The sequence below is a fragment of the Grampus griseus genome (genome assembly GCF_964374135.1).
Source record: "Grampus griseus genome assembly, chromosome: 16".
Taxonomy (NCBI): domain Eukaryota; kingdom Metazoa; phylum Chordata; class Mammalia; order Artiodactyla; family Delphinidae; genus Grampus; species Grampus griseus.
The window spans coordinates 27,505,196-27,522,340 of NC_139010.1; the positions used below are offsets into that span (position 1 = coordinate 27,505,196).

At 39.7% G+C, this 17,145-nt stretch overlaps 1 protein-coding gene across 16 annotated transcripts in view; it reads right to left on the reverse strand.

Annotated features, from left to right (window-relative positions):
* USP54 (ubiquitin specific peptidase 54) overlaps nucleotides 1–17,145 on the reverse strand; it is a 149,257-nt gene that overhangs the window by 48,552 nt on the left and 83,560 nt on the right. For all 16 annotated transcript variants that reach the window (XM_082673120.1, XM_082673119.1, XM_082673114.1 and 13 more), the window contains one exon: nucleotides 12,916–13,008. In XM_082673120.1, coding sequence (XP_082529246.1) covers nucleotides 12,916–13,008 — 93 coding nt within the window. The remainder of the gene's footprint in view (nucleotides 1–12,915; nucleotides 13,009–17,145) is intronic.

Genomic DNA, 17,145 nt, shown 5'->3' on the forward strand with positions numbered 1-17,145 from the left:
AATACTCTAAAGCAACAGTTCCTAATGAATTAACTTCTCTCCTATGCATAGTACTAGTTATGTTACCATCCTAGAGAGAATTAAGAAAATAGTCACTCAAAATACTTTCTGTGTTCTGTGGTTCAGATGACCTTGTTTGAGAAAGGACAGAGATGCACTGAGAGATGGCATAGAGTAATAGTTAAGAGTATGGACTCTGGAACCATAGTATTTGGGTTCAAAATCCCAGCCCTGTTACTTACCATCTATATGACCTTGGACAAGTTACCTAACTTCTCTATGCTTCAGTTTCCTCTTCTAAAAGAGAATTAATAATAGTATTTACCTCCTAGGATTATTTGAGGATTAAATAAGTTATCTATCTTTCTACTTATATCTTAGACTAAAGTCTGACCATATCAAAGTGCTATCTAAGTGTTAACTGTTATTATAATCATTCTATTTGGGATTCATTTTAGGTTACTGCCTGCTACTGATGTATGAAGAAGGGCCTTGAGAGTCAGAAAGGCTTCTACCTTGAGCTACCTACCCAGTCTCTAAGGTCTAGGTACAAAGGAAGAAATTCTTCTCTATTCTGCTGCTTGTATTCAAGAGAGGCAGATTTCCCATGACCTAGATAACAAGGGTTTTAGCACAGAAAAAGAAAGACTTAAAGTCAGAGCTCTGACTGTGCCCATAGTGGATATGCAACAACAGATCTGGCTCTTGTGTTCAGTGGCATCATCTCCATGCTACTCTTTTTTTAACCTCTTAATTACGAACAGCTTTCTCCACACACACTGAGTATCTGAATGTATTCAGAATAGCCTCTGCCTGCATCTTCTTTATTTTCTTATTCAATATTTTAATTATTGTTACCGGTATTGCTCTGCCACTGTTAGGAAGAAGCAAGTGTATCAGGGATGACGCAGCCTGAGCCTGCCCAGCATGCATCTGTGAGCTGCAGCTCTGGAAGAAGCTGTAGCACAAAGCCCCTCTGTTAGGGCAGCACACTAACCCCTGTGTGTCCCTCTCACATGAGCACAAGGCAGGAATGGGCCTCCTCCTGTTCCCTTTTTCACCCTCCTCCCACCTTTCCCAGAGGGAGATCCTGTTCACACCAAAGAAAGCCAAGAACATTTAGTTCAGCAATAAGAACAGGTGGTAGCACCAATAAGGAACAAAAACTGGTATTCTTCCAATTGCTGAGTTCTATGGCAGAGAGGGAGAAAGGGCAGGAAGAACCAAAACCCAGGAATCATTCTCCCCTGTGGGGTCCCTGATGGTTTCACTTCAATAAAGAAAAAACCCACCTTTGAGGTTTCTCTCTGCCGTTCTTCACAGAGTGAAACCAAAGAGGTCTTCCTTTTCACTCTCAGGAAAAGGCAAATTACTTTTTGTCTGTTAACTATTTTCTTGGATGCAGTGCAAAAGCAACAAGACTAATGACTAAAAGCAGGTGCTTCCCCATCCATCTCTCTTGGATCAAGTAGCAAACAATTCTACCCACAGGAGCATATAATTATTTGGATTAGTAAAAACCACGTAAATAAGATAAAAGTGCCATAAAGACAGAAAGTCTTTGTGCTTTGTCATCTACAAATGCAGCTGTTGCTTAAGTTCTTCCTTTTTTTCCCCCTAAAACACAGACTTTGTCTTTAAGGAGGGAACAGCTGTCTATTTCTCTCTCAGAATTTTCTATCTTTGCATCAAAAAGAAGTCATGAGTAGAGAAGATACAGGTCAAGAAAAAGGGCTGTCACTAAATTTGATGCTTTATGGGCCCAAGGTCTTTGAAAAGTGCCCCAGTCAGCAGTTCAACTCATCCCTGAGAGGTGTCCAGCAACACCTTCTACAAAGGCGTGACACATGTTATACACTACTACTAACTCAATTCTTAGAGTTTCTCTTCTTGATCTAAGCTTCCCAAATCTATCATTTTGGCTTTCATAACTATCCCTTTTTTTCCACACCTCCTGTAAATCATAGACCTAAATAAACCATAAACCTAGATGTGGCCAATCGAGTCTGTTTGTAAACACAACCCTTTGAAAGGAAAATAAAGGAGCTACTCCTTGAGAGTCACTGACTGCTGGAAAATAGAACTTTCACCCTAGATTTGTATGTTCAAAAGAATGTTGAACGTTTTCTTTCAAGAGGGGAAAGAATATTGAAATATTTACCATTTTGGCATCCAAACCAGTAACACTGGATTTTTAACATTTTATTGCCAAAAAGTTCAAACAGGGCTTCCCTGGTGGCGCAGTGGTTGAGAGTCCGCCTGCCGATGCAGGGGACGCGGGTTTGTGCCCCGGTCCAGGAGGATCCCACATGCCGCGGAGCGGCTGGGCCCGTGAGCCATGGCCGCTGAGCCTGCACATCCGGAGCCTGTGCTCCGCAACGGGAGAGGCCACAGCAGTGAGAGGCCCGCGTACCGCAAAAAAAAAAAAAAAAGTTCAAACATACAAGGGTAGACAAAATAGCACAATAAATTCCCATGTACCTATCATCCAACCTCAACCATTACTAACCTGTGGCCAATCTCATTTCATATATACCACCCACCCTCCTCCCAGATCATTTTGAAACAAATGCCAGACATTATTCATCTGTAAATATGTCAGGATATGCCTCTAAAAAATAAGAACCCTTTTTGTTTAAAACATAACCATATAACAAACCCTTTCTCTAGTGTTCAGTGATTTTTTTGTGATATAACAGAATCAGTGATTACATCTCCCCTGACAAGTGTGAGCTGCAACTCCCAAGGTTTGTAGTCTATGAGCTGACCAAATATGTGTTCTTCAAATTAAAGTTGTTAAATATAACAACTTTAGTGACAATTCAGTGACAATTCTGAAGTGACATTTATGCAGTAAAAACAAAAGGAAAGGTACCTATGTAAAGTGATGGCTATGTTAATTAGCTTGTTGTAGTGATCATTTCACAATATACGTATATACCAAAACATCAAGTTGTGTGCCTTAAATCTCATAATTTTTATTTGTGAATTATACCGCAATAAAACTGAAAAAAACACTTAACCATAATACCACTACCACACTCAGAAAAAGGTATGCAGTCAGTTTAACAGAAATTCTTGCTCCAGGAAGAGAAAGCAGAGAACAGCTGGCCAGTTTCTCTCTTGAGATTCTTTAACCTTATGTCTTAAAATAGCTACCTTCTAAACTTCCTTATTAGAAAATTACCCACATAACCTATATCAGTCCGTTTAAATCAAATTCAGTTACCAATACCATATCTCCCCATGAGTTTAGGGCTTTATTTGCATTCAATTTATAACCCAATACCTTGGACTTACAGTGGTGAAGCAAAAGACGGTCATAAACTTACCTTTCACACGCATTCCTGCTACCTATGCAAAAATGACACCCACATACACAAAGGCAGAGACACAGATAGAAACAACAAGACCTCAAGACAGTGGACAGACAGAGACAGGCCAAATTCACCAGGGAATAGTATTGCTTTTAGTGGGAAATCATAAACTAATATTGAGATTTATAAAAATGTAACAGTCATTCTGGAATTTTTGCCAAGATCAGAAATGTAGGACCTTAAAGATGACCAACAGTATTCAAATCAAATTTTAAGAATCAAAGCCACTTACCCCACAGGGGAAATAAAAAGGGGGACCCGTCTGGACATGAACAAAGATTTTGAGATTGTATAAGTTTCAGGTTCTGCCATAAACTCTGGAAAGAATCATGATGATCTGCTATATTTTTCCTTATAGTCATACCCCTCTATTTGAAATACCATGTAAAATTCTGAACTCCAGAATTTTTAAAAGGATAAGAGCCTGAGTTTTATACTATCCAAGTTATGTCAATGACTAAATTAGTCAAGAATATTTAGGTACAGGGCTTCCCTGGTGGTGCAGTGGTTAAGAATCTGCCTGCCAATGCAGGGGACAAGGGTTCAAGCCCTGGTCCAGGAAGATTCCACATGATGCAGAGCAACTAAGCCTGGGTGCCACAACTACTGAGCCTGCGCTCTAGAGCCCGCGAGCCATAACTACTGAAGCCTGCACGCCTAGAGCCCATGCTCCGCAGCAAAAGAAGCCACCGCAATGAGAAGCCCACGCACCGCAACGAAGAGTAGCCCCAACTTGCTGCAACTAGAGAAAGCCCGCACACAGCAGCAAAGACTCATGGCAGCCAAAAATAAAATAAATTAATTTTAAAAAAAGAAGAATATTTAGGTACAGCCTAATACAACTTTAAGAAAGGTTAACCAGGGCTTCCCTGGTGGCGCAGTGGTTGAGAGTCCGCCTGCCGATGCAGGGGACACGGGTTCATGCCCCGGTCCGGGAAGATCCCACATGCCGCGGAGCGGTTGGGCCCATGAGCCATGGCCGCTGAGTCTGCGTCTCCAGAGCCTGTGCTCCTCAACGGGAGAGGCCACAACAGTGGGAGGCCCGCATACCGCAAAAAAAAAAAAAAAGAAAGGTTAACCAAAAGACCACACAAATATGTTCATATCACATAGATAAGCATAACAGGAAGGAAGTTCAATTCAAATGGATAGGTGCATTAGACATAAGGACATACCTTCCTTATGTGAGGGCTATTTATTACTAGCTAAAATTTCCAGGTAACATACTAGAAATCTAATTTCCTGGCTTAAATAAATAGCCAGTCTAGGATAATGGGTTTACTCCTCTGATAGTGGCCATGACTATAGGACAATGAAGAACCTTCCATTCCTACAGTCTACAAAAAAATGACCAGACTAATTCCTTATACCACATTACTCGATATGTTTATGCTTCAGTCCCCAGTAGAGGAATAGCTACATGGTACACAATAAAAAAATATCGAGAGATTTGTTCCCTGAACTCTCAAATTTCCCCCCAATTAACAAGTGAGCTATCAGCAGAACACAGACTTTCCTGCCCCTTCACAACAGTCTTACTGTTCTACAGGTACAGACTTACATTCCAGGACCCCTATATACAAAAACCTATTTCCTACCTACCTACCTCCATCACCACCACCATTCCCTGGCTTTTATTCCTTATACTAACATCCTTTAAAAAAAATCACTAATTGAGAAGGTTTGTTGGATTTAATCAATCAATGCAGCATTCTTCTTCGCCTATAACAAAAAACACTCTGTCCTACATCCTGGCACTGTAAAGCCTCTAGTACAATCCCTGGAAGGAGAACAAAATCTTTGTGGCATACTAAGTACAGAGGACGGATTTCCTCCTCTGGACAGAGATAAATAAATAAACCAATACCAAAGTCAAGTCATACCCTGGGGGCCAGGGTGTAAGAGCAGACTCAATATGAATAATAAATCAGAGCTCTGGGCTATAGGCATGACAACAGTTTAGGTCAGGAAAAATCTTTCAGTAATACTAGGTGGGAATAAATTTGGTATTTTAGAAGGGACAGGGTAATTAGCACACAAATTTCTCTTTTTTTTATATAAATTTATGTTTTCATTTATTTATTTTTGGCTGTGCTAGGTCTTCGCTGCTGCGCAAGCGCTTTCTCTAGTTGCACGGTGAGCGGGGGCCACTCTCCATTGCGGTGTATGGGCCTCTCACTGCGGTGGCCTCTCCTGCTGCAGAGCATGGGCTCTAGGCACGCGGGCTTCAATAGTTGTGGTGCACGGGCCCAGATGCTCCGCGGCATGTGGGATCCTCCCGGACCAGGGCCCGAACCGGTGTCCCCTGCATTGGCAGGCAGACTCTTAACCACTGCGCCACCAGGGAAGTCCCCCACAAATCTCTTCTATTTGCTAAGTCAGAGTTGAAATGCATTGCAGTTCAAAGTAAGCAGAAAGACAGACTAACACAAATTCTTCATTAATAATTTGCATGCAAGATTTTGAGACTGTAATTACTTTAGGGACTTAGTGTCAAGTAACACAGAAAAGAAAAAAACACTATATTTTACAGGACCAAAAGAAATGGATTATCATAAACATTGTGTACAAACCACCAAAAAGTACTGGATGCAACATATACTATGGTACCAATGAAGATCACTAGGCACAGGACTACTGGCAGACGTTCATAGAGCAGAAGAAAAAAACAAAAATATTGAAGAAGACATGATCCAAAAGGTATTCACATAAGGCCAGTAGTAAATGCATTTTAAGTAAACAACTGCAGAGAGAGCAGGGACACATATCTTTCAGCCAGACTTGGAAGGGCAAATCCTTCATCCAAACATCAGATTAAGGGAAAGTTAGCTAGCTTCTGACTCATCAAGGAACATGTTTGTGTTTCTTTTTGTACTTAATAGTAGGTTCTAGAGATAAGCAATTATGCTCTAACATAAAGAATTCTGACTTTATAAAGAACTGGCAAGTTTTGCAGAGTACTTCAAATTCAGGAAGTTTGGAATCTCTTGTTTTAAAAAAAATCTAAGAAATAAGAATTTTACAAATCAAACAGCATTAAAGAATGCAAACAGGTCATGAAGTATCAGCAAAAAGGAATTCTTATTAGCCTCATCAAATATTCCTTCTTTTTAAATAGGAGGCAGAGAAAAATATATATAATTACACCCATAGAGAAAAAAATATATAGAATACACCCACACTGGGACACCACAAAGTTAACATGTAACTTAATGGCAGGATACCAGATAACTGCTCTACAGACAGAATCCCAGACTTTGACTTCTTACGTCAGCAGATCTTTCCCACCATCAACCCCCATTCCTGCCTCCCTCCTCCCCTCCCCCACATCTCTCCCTTCCCTTACTAAATGAGGCATGAAGGCCTAGATTAGTAAACTTAGTAAAAAAAGTATGAGACCAAAAGTCACAATATGAAAATCTCTATTAAACAGGACAAGAGTGAGAGCGAATATAAAAGACAGAAAGAAAAAGAAAAGGAAAAGGCAATACCCTAAACTCCATAACTAAAATACCAAGAAGTACTAAAAGACTATATGAACCCAGAAAAGTTGTGTTTATATTATGGTCCAGGCACTGTGAGGAACACCAAAAGAAAAGCTGGGCCACCTTCCCAAAAACCCATTCAGCCATGCTAAACACTGTTAAAATCAATTACGGATGTAGATATAGTATTTTTAAAACTTCATGAAGAAGATAAATTTCTGAAAGGCAGATGTGGTTTGGCTTAAAAGGGATGTGTTATTGTTCTGTTTATTGTTATTATTTTTGTTATTATTTTGGGTGCCAAGGGATGCAGGCAAAGTGAATGACATCTGTCTGCAATGCAATGTCTAAGAGGCATGCATAGTAAGTATACCATCTGCTATCATAGATGAAATGGAGTGCCTGGGGAAGGAGAGGAAGGGAAAAGGAAGTGTGAAATTAGTTTTTTAAATGTCCATAATCCTGCTTTTCTAAGTGATTGAAGAGACAACTGGGAGGCACTTCAAGATTATAAGAAGGTAGTAACTTCAAAATAGCACTCCAGGGTAGTCTTAGGTTAGAACAAATGAAATAGGAAGATACTAGAGATGGAAAGGCAATTAAGGGCCTGAAAAAAAGAAGTACTCTTTTTACTAAAACGGTGGGCAAAAAGACCTATTACTAGAAATATTATAGACCAGAGAGGAGGCATAAAGAGAAATGATAATTCCTGTGGTGGAATTCAGGCTATTTTCAGTTTTCCTCTTTACACTTTAGTATACTTTCCAGAATGATTGCAGTATTTTTCTATATTTATAATAAAAATCATCATTCAAATAAAGAACAAACATGATGTGTATACACAGCCAAAGAATAATAAATAAATGCTCATGTGACTGCCACACAATTTAAGAATGGAAAAATTGAGTTTGAGTATCCACAAATGATTATATCCTACCCATTCCACCTTCCAGAGGTAACCATTATCCTGAATTTTGTGAAAATCATTCCTTTTTTCTCTACAATTTTATCATATGTATGTATCCCGGAACAATATGTTATTTATTCTGCCTGTTTTGGATTTGTATATAAATGGAATCATAGTTTAGCAGTCTTCTGTGACTTGCTTTTTTCATTCAATATACAAATCTTCCTTGATTTATGATGGGGTTACATCCCAATAAACCCACTGTAAATTGAAAACATGCCTAACTTATCTACTGAACATCATAGCCTAGCCTAGCCTACCTTAAACTTGCTCAGAACATTTACATTAGCCTACAGTTGGGCAAAATCATCTAATACAAAGCCTACTTCATTATAAAGTGTTGAATATCTGATCGAATTTATTGAATACTGTACGGAAAGTTAAAACCAGAACGTTTGTATGGGTACAGAATGGTTATAAGTGTATAGGTTGTTTAACGTCATGATTGTGTGGCTGACTGGGAGCTGAGGCGTGCTACAGCTGCCTAGCATCACAAGAAAGTATAATACCATATATATCACTAGCCCAAGAAAAGATCAAAATGCAAAGTAAGGTTTCTACTGAATGCATATCGCTTTCACATCATCAGAAAGTCAAAAATCGTTAAGTCAGACCATCGTAAGTTGATGGCTGTCTGTAATGCTTGTGTGATTAACTCAAAATGATACATGTAGCTGCAGGCTATCCATTTTCACAACTATATAGAAGTGAAATAAACTACTACTCTAGGAATAAACCATAATTTTTTAATCGATTATATTAGAGTTGGAATGGGTTGTTTCATTTTTCTGTAATCACAAAAAAAATACTACCTTAAACATCCCCAAACATATCTTCTGGTATGTATGTACAAGGAAGTTTCTTACAGCGAATATCCAGGAGTAGAATTACTGAGTAGTAGGGTACCTGCTACTTCAATTTTATTTGACAAATGTAATGACAAACTGGTTTCCTAAATAGTGGTATCAATTTATATTCCAACCAAAAATTTATGTAAATTCTCATTATTCTACCTTGTAGGTAACAATTTTATCTGACTTTTAAATTTCTACTAATCTGAAGGGTATGGTTTAATCTACATTTCTTACATTACTAAAGAGGGTAAGCCTATTTCATACGCTTAAATATCAATTGGGTTTCCCATTCCGAGAAATGCCTGTTTATGTGTTTTGTCCATTTTCCTGTTGACTCATTTTATTATTTACTTATTCTTCATGAGAATTCTTCTCTGGAGTTCTATGTTGGTTACCAGTCCTCTGTTGATTATATATATTGCAGATATTTTCTCCCAATTTGTAGCCTTGTATATTTATTGTCTTTATGGAGTCTTCTGATGAACAGAAGTTCTTGAATTTTCTATAGTAAAACGTATCAAGCTTTTTAACTTTGCATTTTTCATGTCTTATTTATTAAATCCTCTCTATCCCTTAGGCCATGATATTCTCTCATAGTTTCTTCTAAAACGAAGTATATTGTCTTTCACATTTTACTCCTTAATTCATCTGAAATTCTTACTTTTGGTATAACATGAAGTAGGGATCTAATTTCCTTTTTGTCTATACAAATAAAGAGTTATCTAAGCACGTTTATTGGAAAGTCTAAGAGTATAATTTTCAAATTAAGTGCACAATAATTAAAAGAATGCAAACAATGCCATCTAAAACAAAGTATGTGCAAATTAGAGCCTAATTATTTAACATTTATTTAGCACTGAGAGATTGAAAAGCACTTTAGGGGAAAAAAAATCAAATTTTTAATCTTCCAATACAGCAAAAGAGGCAGTGAAGGAAAATAAATCTAATGGATAGATCAGGCAATGATGTGATGAGGAAAGCATCAGAATTTCCACACATCTTCAGCTTATAAAAAGACCCAAAACACAGCCTTTGATCCACTAAGCCCATTTACCTATCCATCATAAGCAACTGCTTCTCTGAAAAACTCCCAAGATACAACCTCAGCCCCTTTAGCTTGAAAAACAACTTCCTTTCTGTAACTGGCTATTTCAGAAGGTGTCCCATAAGGTCTGGTGATTGGTTTCCTTTATCTTTCTGACTTATATAATTATATTGATTTATATTAAAGTAACAATTTGTCCCTGTGGAAAATGAAACATAGCAAGACTATGACAGCCAGTTCTCCAGAGTCCCATCTGGGTCAGTGAAGAAAATGGCACAGTCCTGACTAATCAAAGGCATGTCAGAGGGTCATGTAATTTCCGTCATCCCTTCTTGTTACAGATAGGAGTTTCCAGTTTCAGGAGATAGTTCTACCAGGGATTTCTCCAGTATTCAGATCTCTAGCAAGTAACTTGCCTTGTATTTTTGGTTTTAATGCCATGAACCAGACTCCCCTTGGACTTGCTGACCAAAGGACCACTATGTTTCTTGTTTATCTAAAGTTAGATACTTAATGCCAATGTACCTTTCAGAAAAATCAAGCCGAATGCTCTTTTGGATGGACTTCTGTCTGAATGGGCATAGTCAGAAATGTTACAACTGTAAAAAATCTGGTTTTATTAAAATTTCATATTTAAACTCCCCAATTAACCAATAATTTTTTAAAACATCTTTATTGGAGTATAATTGCTTCACAATGTTGTGTTAGTTCCTGCTGTATAACACAGTGAATCAGCTATATATAGACATATATCCCCATATACCCTCCATCTTGCGTCTCCCTCCCATCCTCCCTATCCCACCCCTCTAGGTGGTCACAAAGCACCGAGCTGATCTCCCTGTGCTATACAGCTGCTTCCCACTAGCTATCTACTAGCTATCTATTTTACATTTGGTAGTGTATACATGTCCATGCTACTCTCTCACTTCGTCCCAGTTTACCCTTCCCCCTCCCCATGTCCTCAAGTCCATTCTCTACATCTGTGTCTTTATTCCCGCCCTGCCCCTAGGTTCTTCAGAACCATGTTTTTTTTTTTTTTTTAGATTCCATATATATGTGTTAGCATACAGTATTTGCTTTTCTCTTTCTGACTTACTTCACTCTGTGTGACAGACTCTAGGTCCAAACACCTCACTACAAATAACTCAATTTCGTTTCTTTTTTTTTTTTGCGGTACGCGGGCCTCTCACTGTTGTGGCCTCTCCCATTACGGAGCACAGGCTCCGACACGCAGGCTCAGTGGCCATGGCTCACTGGCCTAGCCGCTCCGCGGCATGTCAGATCTTCCCGGACCAGGGCACGAACCCGTGTCCCCTGCATCGGCAGGCAGACTCTCAACCACTGTGCCACCAGGGAAGCCCAATTTCGTTTCTTTTTATGGCTGAGTAATATTCCATTGTATATATGTGCCACATCTTCTTTATCCATTCATCTGTTGATGGACACTTAGGTTGCTTCCATGTCCTGGCTACTGTAAATAGAGCTGCAATGAACATTGTGGTACATGACTCTTTTTTAATTATTAACCAATAATTTATATTCTATATTTTGCTAAAAGTTATAATGGTTCCAAACAAAGGGTGGAAAAAAAAAGATATTTGTGACCCTAGTGGCAAAAAGTTCAGAAGACTCAGTTATCTCTTTCCAGAAATATCTGCCTACCATGGACTAAAACTTCAAACTGATGTTGGTCAAAAAACTGTTTTGAGTCAGTTGTTGCAAATTTAACTGCGAAATTCTCCTGGATTTTTTGGTCACAATTCCTGCTCTCAGGTATAAAAGCAACTAAATTAATAATGATCACAACCAAGCATCCCTGTGACAAACCAAGAGTTCAGACTTCATCAGACTGAAAAATGACTCTAGAAGCTTACTCAGAACTTTGGCATACTCATCCAACCATAAATAACCCATTGTATATCAGGACCAAGAAAACAGCAAGGATGAGTGTTGGAAAAGTAATAGAGAATGGGCCCTTCCACATCCTAGTTCTTTCTCTTTAGCAACTTACCTAAAGAGAACTCTCTCGCATTAGGGCATTTTATTTGTCTCTAAATGAATCCTCAGTTTCATTTTATTCAGAAATGGAAAACTTGGAGTCAGATAATGGGGTACACAACTGATATAAAGAACCTATTGATTATTACATGTGATAATAGGAAATATTAGGGAATGGGAAAATGGCAAAATTTTAGTACTGGATTTTCTTTTTGTTGTTGTTGTTGTTGTTGTTGTTTGTTTTTGGTGGTACGCGGGCCTCTCACTGCTGTGGCCTCTCCCGTTGCAGAGCACAGGCTCCGGACGCGTAGGCTCAGTGGCCATGGCTCACGGGCACAGCCGTTCCGCAGCATGTGGGATCCTCCCGGACCAGGGCACAAACCCGCGTCCCCTGCATCGACAGGCGGATTGTCAACCACTGCACCACCAAGGAAGCCCTGGATTTTCTTTTTTTAATAAATTTTTTTCTTTTTATTTTTGGCTGTGTTGGGTCTTCATTGCTGCACGCGGGTTTTCTCTAGTTATGGCGAGCGGAGGCTACTGTTCATTGTGGTGCGCAGGCTTCTCATTGCGGTGGCTTCTCTTGTTGCGGAGCACAGGATCTAGGAGCACAGGCTTCAGTAGTTGTGGCACACGGGCTCAGTAGTTGTGGCTCGGGGGCTCTAGAGCGCAGTCTCAGTAGTTGTGGCACATGGATTTAGTCACTCCATGGCATGTAGGATCTTCCCAGACCAGGGCTCGAACTCATGTCTCCTGCACTGGCAGGCAGACTCTCAACCACTGTGTCTCCAGGGAAGCCCCCTGGCTTTTCTTAATAGAAAGAGTTTGTTGCTAAATTTAGCTTTAATAGACAATATTTAATTCCATGAAAAACAGTTGGTTGTTTATTCTTTCAAAACGAAAATTTAGTGTTAGCTTTTCGGATAAATACTCAAAGTCTAAGCAAGTTTAAATAGTATCCAATCACATTAAATAGAGTTGTATGGGCAAAAGGTTCAGAGAAACAGAATACCTAAACCAAGTAGTAGTTATTTGAAACAAGCAAAACTAATCATACTTATCCTTTGTACTAAACCACATGCAAATAATGCAGTAACAAATTCTTTAGCATCAACCTGAATAACCAAACCACCTTAATATTGATCATTAACCTAATGACAGTGAGAAGAAACAAATTTGAAGTATTTACCTTGAGAGCACAAAAGATGCAGGAATCTCCCATGCATTTGTGAGTTGTAAGCTGCCTAAAGCTACGTCTGAAGATGTCCAAGTGCCATAAAACCTGATGAAAAGGGAAAATACTTCATTATTCTACAAAAACCTCCCATTTAATTTCAAATTCAAGAAGTCAAGCAAACATAGGTAGACAATAGACATTGTTACTCCCAAGAGAAAAGCTCATTCTAGTGTATTAAAAAAAAGGTCAAAAACGGTGAGGTATCCAACCAGAGGGATAGGTGACCATATTCTGGAAAACACACTAATTCGAACATAAAGTAGGTCACACAGAGAAAATATGATACTAGATACATCAAATGTGATCCTAAAGAGGGAAGTTATGGGTTAAAAACTGCGGAATAAGGATTTATTTCAATGGTCCACACAGGGAAACCATGAATATTTTAAAACTTACTTAGAAGCTTGAATGGTAGTGTGGAATTTTGTCTTTGTTAGATTTCTCAATTTTTGGACCTTTCTGAGAGAGGTGTAACCTCCTTAAGTCAAGAGAATAAAAAAAATAATGGTGATATCAACAGTAATAAATCGGTTCATAGGGGGCAGAGTCAAGATGGCATACTAAGAAGACGCGGAATTCGCGTCTCTGCACAACTAGGGTACCTACCAGGCACCGGTGGGGGACCACGGACACCTAAGGGGACGGGAGGAACCCCCAGCAACCAGGTAGGACGTGGGGCATTGGGGGGAGTGAAGGGGGAAGAGAAGTGGAGAAGGGAGGGGACTGGCATCCCTGAGGGGCGGCTGGGGGAAGGGATCCCATGCCTGAAGGGGGAAACTGGGTGAGCATTGGGAGGGCAGAGGATCAACAGGGATCGTGGCCAGGTTTCTCCTACCCACTTGGGCTCCCAGGAGCCTGCTGAGATGCCAGGCCTGATCCTCTGCCCACTGAGGCCCCCTACAGCCGCACGGGCCTGCAGGAGTGGGAGGGAGGGAAGGGGGAGCAAAAGTAAAGGCTGGACCTCTGGGACTGGCAACCCTGAGTGGTGGCTGAGGGAGGGGAGGAGTTGGTACACCCAGCAGGGCCCACCCATGGTTAGGGGTCCATCAGCAGCAGAGGGGACCCTGAGGGAGACAATGGGGGAGGGGCACAAAGGAATGGAAGGGAACCGGGCCAGCACCTTCTCTGTCCACTTATGCACCAGGGGGTCTATTGGGTTCCTGGGCCTAATCCTCTGCCCTCAGAGCCTCCCTCCTGCCTTGCAGAACCCAAGCCCCGCCCCCACACCCCCACCAAAGGTCCCACCTCTACACTCAGAGACACCTTCCAACACGCTGGGCCTAAACCCCACCCATACACCCTCACTAAGGGCCCTACCTCCAAACTCCAGAACTCCACACTTCAGAGGCCCTCCTTTCCACGTGCAGCCTCTCTCCTTCCCGTGCAGGTCCTAAGCAGAGGCCCCGCCCCATGTTTAAACACTGCCCCATCAAGGCCCCACCCCCAAGGCCTTTTACGGCTGAGTGGGTTCTGGAGCCTAGGCCCTGTCCCACACCCAAATGTCACTCCCCCACTCACCTATATCCTGCCCCACCCTAAACTCCACCCCTGCTAAGTTCCACCACCACCTAAACTCCGCCCACATAGCCAAGGCTTTTCTTTTTTTCCTTTCTTTCTTTTTTCCTCTTTTAGATTGGGGTTCTGTTTCACCTTGTTGATTCATTGTTGTTGATTCTTTTATATTTTTATTTTTCCTAATAAATCTTTTACTTTTTCTAATTTTACTATATTCTTTATACTTTGTTATTATTCTCTCCTTTTGGCTTGTTCACCCCACCCCTTTTTTTTCTTCTTTTTTCTGTTGTGGTTTTATTTTACCTTGTTGCAGTTGTTTAAATTATAGTTTTATTTTTCCTAATATTTTTTATCTTTCTAATTTAATTTTGTTTTTTACACTTTGATATTCTACTGCTCCTTTCTTTCTTTCCTTCCTTTTCTTTTTCTTTTTTTTTACCACACCACGAAGCTTGCGGGGATCTTGGTTCCCAGGCCAGTGACAGGTCAGGCCCGACTTCCTGTGATGGGAGCTCCGAGTCCAAACCGCTGGACTAACAGAGAACCTCAGACCCCAGTGAATATTAATCAGAGTGAGGCCTCCCAGAGGTCCTAATCACAGCACTAAGACCCAGCTCTAATCCAACTGCCTGCAAACTCCAGTGCTGGATGTCTCAGGCCAAACAACCAGTAAGACAGGAACACAGCACCACCCATCAAAAAAAAAATCAAAGGACAAAAATATATGTTACAAACAATGGAGCAAGGTAAAAACTTACAAGGCCAAATAAATGAAGATGAAATAGGCAACCTACCTGAAAAAGGATTCAGAGTAATGATAGTAAAGATAATCCAAAATCTTGGAAACAGGATGAAGAAAATACAAGAAACATTTAACAAGGATCTAGAAGAACTAAAGAGCAAACAAACAGTGATGAAAAACACAATTACTGAAATTAAATTACTCTAGAAGGAATCAATAGCAGAATAATTGAGGCAGAAGTACGGATAAGTGACCTGGAAGATAAAATGGTGAAAATAACTGCCTGGGAGCAGAATAAAGAAACAAGAATGAAAAGAATTGAGGACAGTCTCAGACATCTCTGGGACAACATTAAATGCACCAACATTTGAATTATAGGGGTCCCAGAAGAAGAGAAAAAGAAAGGGTCTGAGAAAATATTTGAAAAGATTATAGTTGAAAACTTCCCTAACACGGGAAAGGAAATAGTCAATCAAGTCCAGGAAGCACAAAGAGTACCATATAGAATAAACCCAAAGAGAAACACGCAGAGACACATATTAATCAAACTGTCAAAAATTAAATACAAAGAAAAAATATTAAAAGCAGCAAGGGAAAAACAACAAATAACATACAAGGGAATCCCCATAAGTTTAACATCTGATCTTTTAGCAGAAACTCTGCAAGCCAGAAGGGAGTGGCAGGACACGTTTAAACTGATGAAAGGGAAAAACCTACAACCAATATTATTCTACCCAGCAAGGATCTCATTCAGATTTGATGGAGAAATTAAAACCTTTACAGATAAGCAAAAGTAAGAGAATTCAGCACCATCAAACCAGCGTTACAACAAATGCTAAAGGGACTTCTCTAGGCAGGAAACACGAGAGAAGGAAAAGGCCTACAAAAACAAACACAAAACAGTTAAGAAAATGGTAATAGGAACATACATATTGATAATTACCTTAAATGTAAATGGATTAAATGCCGAAACCAAAAGACATAGAAGGGCTGAATGGATACAAAAACAAGACCCGTATATATGCTGTCTACAAGAGACCCACTTCAGACCTAGAGACACATACAGACTGAAAGTGAGGGGATGGAAAAAGATAATCCATGCAAATTGAAATCAAAAGAAAGCTGGAGTAGCAATTCTCATGAGACAAAATAGACTTCAAAATAAAGACTTACAAGAGACAAAGAAGGACACTACATAATGATCAAGGGATCAATCCAAGAAGAAGATATAACAATTGTAAATATTTATGCACCCAACATAGCAGCACCTCAATACAAAAGGCAAACGCTAACAGCCATAAAAGGGGAAATCGACAGTAACACAATAATACTAGGGGACCTTAACACCCCACTTTCACCAATGGACAGATGATCCAAAATGAAAATAAATAAGGAAACACAAGCTTTAAATGACACATTAAACAAGATGAACTTAATTGATATTTATAGAACATTCCATCCAAAAACAACAGAATACACTTTCTTCTCAAGTGCTCATGGAACATTCTCCAGGATAGACCATATCTTGGGTCACAAATCAAGCCTAGATAAATTAAGAAAATTGAAATTGTATCAAGTATCTTTTTCAACCACAACGCTACGAGACTAGATATCAATTACAGGAAAAAAACTAAAAAATACAAACACATGGAGGCTAAACAATATGCTACTAAATACCCAAGAGATCATTGAAGAAATCAAAGAGGAAATCAAAAAATACCTAGAAACAAATGACAATGAAAACACGACAACCCAAAAGCTATGGGATGCAGCAAAAGCAGTTCTAAAGGGGAAGTTTATAGCAATACAATCCTACCTCAAGAAAAAAGAAAAATCTCAAATAAACAACCTAAGCTTATACCTAAAGCAATTAGAGAAAGAGGAACAAAAAAACCCCAAAGTTAGCAGAAGGAAAGAAATCATAA